General features: G+C 50.0%; 1 protein-coding gene across 1 annotated transcript in view; it reads right to left on the reverse strand.

The window, feature by feature from the left end:
• The window catches only part of prmt3 (protein arginine methyltransferase 3), a 39973-nt gene that overhangs the window by 1147 nt on the left and 31326 nt on the right, over window positions 1-7500 (reverse strand). Inside the window, exons 14-15 of the mRNA XM_056607936.1 lie at window positions 4004-4054; window positions 3062-3149 (exon numbers count right to left, since the gene is read on the reverse strand). Coding sequence (XP_056463911.1) covers window positions 3062-3149; window positions 4004-4054 — 139 coding nt within the window. The remainder of the gene's footprint in view (window positions 1-3061; window positions 3150-4003; window positions 4055-7500) is intronic.

A 7500-nucleotide genomic window follows, 5' to 3' on the forward strand; every position in this document is an offset into this window, starting at 1 on the left:
AAGGCACGTGTGTGACCATGCGTGTTGCGCTTAAGGAGGGGCACGCATCAATCTGCTCATGTGCCTATAAAGAAACACATTCAAGCACACAGAAATCTAACACAAGAACGGCGGCATCAAAGGCGCACGGTTGCACACACTCACACTAACGCACAAGAGCACACGACTGCACACACGCACCTGAAACAGAAAAGACTTGCTGGCACCTCCTTGATTCTCACAAAGACACCACTCCTCCCGCACTACACTACACTACACTCTGCGACTCACACGTATAATCACACAAACACACGCAGTGGTCTCTGGTAAACTAGTGCCGTGCGACAGCCAGCAGCTGCCAGGCCTTCTGTGCCCGATCGCTGAGCGGAATCTGTCTCCGTTTCCAACCCAGCGGTAGTTTCCACACTGCTGTGCTCGGTGTTAGCGAGCCGCGGCGCCCAATGTAGCACTTCAGAGCCGCGCCCGAGTGCCTTATCGGGGCGTCCTGGTGTAAACGCCGTGGCCGGCCCTTGACGTATCTTATCTCGCCGCGAGGGGGGGTGGCGTCCGACCTCCACCCCCCCCCCTCCTCCCTCACCACCCCCCTCCGACTAACATAGTCTCTCTCTCTCTCTCTCTCCCTCCCCCTCTCACCGTGGGGATCATTTATTACACTTGGCTGTATCTGATCTCTCGCCAACGAGTGGACGTCCAGATTCCATCCCACTCCCCCCACCACCGTCCCCCTTCCCTCCCCAGCCCATCCATTCCCACATCGGACGACAGATTCCTGAAAGCCATTACGATAGCGTGGACACAAAACTGTCCTCTTTCCCTGCAACGCACCTCTTCACGCAACATCACGCAGCAACCGTTGATGTACATGGGGAGATGTCATTGTACAGATAACTTATAGAGTACCTTGGTGCTTAGTGTACAGCAAATACATGTCCCCACACATCTACCGTACGAGACTAACGTGTGTTTGAGAGTTATGATGCGCTGTGTTCTTTGGTCATATTTTCATACTGTAGAATGACACTGAATCCGTACTTTTTTACAGTACTGTAGAACGACACTGATACGTAAACGGACGTTTGGATGGGAATGACACGTTCTACGGTATCACACTGTAGAATGACACTGAATCCGTACTTTCTACAGTACTGTAGAATGACACTGATACATAAACATAGGTTGGGAGGGGGAATTGATGAATTATACAGTATCATACGGTAGAATGACACTGAATCCGTACTTTCTACAGTACTGTAGCACGACACTGATATGTAAACGTACGTTGGGATGGGAATGATACGTTGGACAGTATCATACTGTAGAATGACACTGATCCCGTAGACATGCGTTGCTGTGTTCTTCAAGCATCGAAGCCCGGCTGTAGTCGAACATGTTCCGTACGGGCGCCACCGTCGGCGCCCGGGTTATCAGATTAAGTTTTACATGCTTGTCTCTCCGATGGCCGCCTCCGATTGGTTGTGATCCTCGTCCGTCTCCCGGCGCCTGACAGATAACGGCTGTCAGCCGCTGACGGCGTCGCCCGGCCGCCGACAGATTGTCTCGCCGCACCGCGCCCAGCGAGGATGCATCGCTCGCCGTTTCCGACGCGGACGGGGGGCGACCGAAAGACGGATGGAACGGACGGACGGGTGACGGGGGAACACGGGGAACGATCAAATCCCCCGGGAAGATGGACAGGTGTGTGTGGGGGAACAGCGGGGTCCGTCGGTGGGCTTGACACAGAGGTTTCAGAGTGCTGCAGAGAGCGGGCGGTGAAGGTTCAGCACCTGCAGGTGACGGTGGAGACCTGTAGCCTTGCACAGTCGTCGGCGGCGGATGTAGTTGGGCTGTCCAGGCAGGGCTTTATGGACTTAGGGACATTTTGCCGTAATGAGGCTTTGGACACACAGTTGGCACACTCTGCTGGTGGCCCTTCCAGGTTTCAGAGGTTCAGCCATTATAATGGTGCCAATATCACCGTACTGCCAATCATACATGAGAAGGGGACTCATTGAGCACTTCCAGAAGGAAAACACGCTTGGGGAGGTTGCTCATTGGCTCTTTCAGAATGCTAATAGGCTCTTTCCTGCTTTCAAAGTGCTTTAAACGACATTACATATTTAATTAAATTTGGCATATTGATAAGGCCTGTTGTTTAAGGCTTATTAAAGTATAGCAGCACATACGATTGTCTGTCGAAAAATGATTTTTTTTATCCCCAATATTGCCAGAAGCCACATGAACAAGGGAACACATTAGGCATGTATATGACAATTCACTCATTTTGTTTTTTTATATTCAAATTGTATGATAAAACATTAACATATGGTTAACATAACATCGGCTCCATGCCAAACGAGCGACGTCCGCAAGCGGGTCTTTAAGCATGAGAACTGTGATATTGTCAGTAATGACCCCTCGTACGCAACCAATCACTGGATGAACCGCCATCGGCCATTTTTGGTTCACACACGGGAACCCTAAGTTCAGCTGAAGCGGTCGGTGTGGTCTGTGGTTTGATGGGGTTCAGTTCAAGAGGTCTGTGTGGTCTGTGGTGGGGTTCAGTTCAAGAGGTCTGTGTGGTCTGTGGTGGGGTTCAGTTCAAGAGGTCTGTGTGGTCTGTGGTGGGGTTCAGTTCAAGAGGAGTGGTTCGGTGGGGTTCAGTTCAAGAGGTCTGTGTGGTCTTTGGTGGGGTTCAGTTCAAGAGGTCTGTGTGGTCTTTGGTGGGGTTCAGTTCAAGAGGTCTGTGTTGTGGTGGGGTTCAGTTCAAGAGGTCTGTGTTGTGGTGGGGTTCAGTTCAAGAGGTCTGTGTGGTCTTTGGTGGGGTTCAGTTCAAGAGGTCTGTGTGGTCTTTGGTGGGGTTCAGTTCAAGAGGTCTGTGTGGTCTTTGGTGGGGTTCAGTTCAAGAGGTCTGTGTGGTCTTTGGTGGGGTTCAGTTCAAGAGGTCTGTGTGGTCTTTGGTGGGGTTCAGTTCAAGAGGTCTGTGTTGTGGTGGGGTTCAGTTCAAGAGGTCTGTGTTGTGGTGGGGTTCAGTTCAAGAGGTCTGTGTGGTGGGGATACTGACCGGCCTGGACAGGAAGTGGGCTCTCTAGCAGGAAGAGCGTCTGCTTCCAGTGGGTCTTTGTGTCCTTTGGACCAGTGGAGAAGGACACCTGAACAGAAACACAGCACCTTTACAACAGGGCCGCCCACACTAGGCTGCTAAAGCATCTCTGAGGGGATTCTGGGAAGCTGAGCGTTACGTGAAGGATTTATCTGGGACTGTTATTGTTTTGAGTATTCTTCATAACATCGACGTTCACGATCATGAGATAACAACGTTAGGGGACATCTACTCTGGTGTATCAGAGTATGACCTAAACATACTCGGGTAGTGATGATTGCGATTGGATTTCCGCTAACTATAATTCTCTGATGCATTGTTAAATGAAACGAGAATAACTGGTTTTGAATCTATGTAGAATATCGGCTGTGGTCGCAGCGATGCTCTCTCCATATTTGTAAAAACCTGGTCAGAGCATGAGACTAGTCCTCACTAGCTTGCAGTCTGGTCCCAGTGCTTTCCAAATGTGTAGAAGTACAGGACCATCTAAACACCGGAAGGCTCTCTCTCCTAATGTCGTATCACTCCTAAGTCGACGTGTCATTAGCCAGTGGAGGGAGCGCTCCAACGTTCATCCCCAGCCTTATTTATTATCAACATTAACAGAAGGGGGCTGTGTTGCGTCGCATCCTGCTGTGAGGTTTTTTTTGTGAAAAAAAAACGTTCCCAATAAAGCCCGCGGCTGTAACGTGCGTCTCTCCCCGTCCGGCGCGGTCTCGTTCCGACTGGCCGGCTCCCGGGAAGGTAAGTGCTGACATCAGCAGCCCGGGCGTCAGGCTCCGACGGCCGGCTGGAGTCTAACGCCTCCGGGGGTGGGGGGGGGGGGGGGGGGGGGGGGGGTCCACGTGGGCATGGGAACATAATTGAGTTTCTGTTAAATGGCTTGGCTGGGTTCTCTCTCACCTTGTTTCCACAGCCTTTGTCGAAGAAAATGTCAAAGTAGCCCACGATCGCCTGTGAATGAAATATGAGGTGGGAGTTAGGATGTGACAACAATAAACACAGCAGATTTGTTTGACTGTACCGCGCTGTAACATGCAGAGTGTGTGTGTGTGGGGGGGGGGGAAACGGGGTCAAAGTCATTATCTGAGGGTTAAGTGTTTAGGAGGATGATCACTTTCTGGATGAATAACATTAAAAAACAGAGCAGACATGGATTAAGATATGAATATAAATTAGGGTAAACACGGAATATATCTGAAATAACAGTTTGACCTTTTGCCTTCCTTGCATACAATCTCGTGTGTGTGTACACACTTCCTTACATACGATCATGTTATGTTTCCTGTGTGTGTGTGTGTGTGTGTGTGTGTGTGTGTGTGTGTGTGTGTGTGTGTGTGTGTGTGTGTGTGTGTGTGTGTGTGTGTGTGTGTGTGTGTGTGTGTGTGTGTGTGTGTGTGTGTGTGTGTGTGTGCCTGCGTGCGCATGTAGATGCATATCGGTCACTTGATTGCCTATTTAACTGCACGCCTGTGCACAACCCCCACTCCTACAGCAACAAAGCTATGAAAGTGTAACCGAACCCATTCTTGCACAAAACGCACACCCATACTCTCCGTTTCCTCCGACAGCCTGGCTCTACAAGGGGACTGAGTCGGCACCTGGTCCCAGGTGTGAGCCCCGTCCCTGCGTCTCACCACCAGTCATCAGACACATGAAGAGAAAAACTAATTATAGCCGCGCCACTGTCAACACAGAGGGCCGTTTCTGCTGACAGGCGGAACTGCCGGGGTAGAGTAAATTAGCTAAGGGGGCACTTTTTGGCGACGGGACTATACATTACGCAGTAAGGGAGAGTGCCGTCAGAAGGAGGAAACACACATCGGTGAGCCTTTGTGAGTTTCAGCAGCAGCCTTTGATTTGCATTTCTCCGCTGCTGGGAAACACAATCAAACCCGGGTTTTTTGAGTCAGTGCCGAAGAGGATATGCAGGTAAAAATGACGTCCACCGCGGAGGAAGTGGTTCGCGAGTGTTTAGCGATAGTTTCCTGTTTGTTTACTAACCTGATGTCACGTTGCTTAACCTCTGCTGTTTCAGTCTTGTTCCCGTATTACTGCACTAACCCACTGACGTGTCAATACCTGCCTTGTGAGTTCAGGATTAGCAGGACGGAAGGTAAGCCTGTCTATTCCAATGATCTGCTGAACTGTGTCAGAAGCACCGGGCTCGTCACAATGTAAAGGGTGACGGCGTAAAGGGGCGATCCTAAGCTTTACACCCGTGCAGGTTAACAGGGAGATGTAACAGTGAGACAGAAAGGCAGTGGACGCGGCCATGTTGTGGGGGAGGTCTTCAATCAGACCAGCCCCCACAAGCCCCCCTGCCCCCCCCCCCCAAAACCTGAGCTGCAAGTGTTTCTACTCAATAATAAAAAAAAGCTTTAGATGTATTTTAACATAAATGATATGCATAAATCAAACAAACCGCGGCAGTAGCTCAGGAGCGACCCGACCCCGGATAAGCGGATGAAGATGAGAGATGAGTGGCTCAGGAGGTAGAGCGGGTTGGCTGGTAACCTGAAGGTTGTTGGTTCGATCCCCGGCTCCCCCTAGCTGAGTGTCGAGGTGTCCCTGAGCAAGGCACCTAACCCTAACTGCTCCCGACGAGCTGGCTGTCGCCTTGCATGGTTGCCTCCGCCGTCGGAGTGTGAATGTGTGCATGAACGGGTGAATGATAGGCAGTATTGTAAAGCACTTTGGGTGGCCAATGGTTAGAAAAAGCGCTATATAAATGCAGTCCATTTCCATTTACACCACAATATGTTCTCTTTGCCATGATTCAGACGATCCAGCAAAAAAATCACATCATCAATGCGTTGATTTTTCGACCGACTTGGAACTTCTCCAGCAGGGATACGCATCAACACAACCGGGTCCACACACCTGAACCAACTGCCAGGGGGCAGGGCCGGAGAGCTGGCCGGCGGTCGGCCGTTGTCAGATTTGTGAGCTAAAAGAAGGCAGCCCCAAGGCCTGTTTTGCTTTCACTCCTCTCTCACCCCGACCGTAGGAGAGGGAGGCACACTCTATCAATCTCAGGAGCGCACTTGTAGTGGCAATGATGCAGAACTAATAGCTTTTAATCCTGACGCCGCTGACAACATGGAGGCCGGCTCTGCCAGACAAAGAAGAGCTGAATCAATGCAGGGAGGGAGGGAGGGAGGGGGGAGAGGGGAGGGAGAGAGGGGAGGGAGAGGAGAGAGGGAGAGGAGAGAGGGGAGGGAGAGGAGAGAGGGAATGTGGGAGAGGGAGTTATTCGACAAAGAGAGAGGAGAGTGGAAGAGAATGAGTGATAGAGAGAGAAGAGAAAATGGGAGGGAGAGAGAGCGAGAGGGAGAGGAAAGGTGAACACGAGCGAAATGGGAGGGGAGAGAGACGGAGAGAATAGGGGAGAGAAGAGTGAGTGAGTGGTCCGAGAGTGAAGGGAGAGAGGAAGAGGGATTTAGTGAAAGGAGAGAGTTAGTGGACAGAGAGAAGGGAGAGAGATGAATAGAGGTGATGAAGAGAGAACAGAGAGCGAGGAGAAAAGGGGGACGAGAAAGACAAGGCTGTGTCTGTCATATGTAGAGAGCTCTGGTGATGAAAGAGCTGGGAAAGTTTGCATGTATTTTGCGTTGTCTTGGGTTCAATTCAGACTTCCAGAGTTTTCCATTCTTAATGGATCGACTAATCAACCATTGTTCAAGTCCTGTTCTGATATGTGTTACAGTAGAACATTTTATCTAGTAAATAATATTCTAACAAGACATCTCCAGAATAGAGGCCTATCTGGGCAAGGCTTGCGCTTGTGGACCTGGTCCTATTAATTATGAATTTGTATCAGCACCTCATTTGGTCACATAAAGCGGTATCTTTAAAACGTGGGTGTCATGAAACTATTCCAGAAGAACTTGTACATTTCATAAACGTCGGCAATGGGGAGATTCTACCCATTAGAAATAGGCCACTTAGTCTGTGATTTAATCATACTCATTTCATATCAACTAATTTATTTAAGCAAATATATAATATATGCGAGCCAGGAGTCATTAAACACTACAAAATGTACAATGTGCCTAAAAACCACCATTCAGAGAGAAATACAGAGGATTCACACACACACACACACACACACACACACACACACACACACACACACACACACACACACACACACACACACACACACACACACACACACACACACACACAGTTTGAAAATGACGGTTCCATCATTGATCTGGTGTTTAACAGACTCCTAACAAACCGACGCTCAAATCAGTGTTCATTGACTCAGACATGCGGGGGGGATGGGGGGGGTGGTTGAGAGGGGGCTAGCTCAGAGCTAAACTGCCAGCAAACGCACCCAAAGTGGAGAAAGGACCATGTCATCCCAATGCAATTATGGCTTCTAATGAACG

Source organism: Gadus chalcogrammus, chromosome 14, assembly GCF_026213295.1.
Source record: "Gadus chalcogrammus isolate NIFS_2021 chromosome 14, NIFS_Gcha_1.0, whole genome shotgun sequence".
In the NCBI taxonomy this organism is placed as follows: Eukaryota; Metazoa; Chordata; class Actinopteri; order Gadiformes; family Gadidae; genus Gadus; species Gadus chalcogrammus.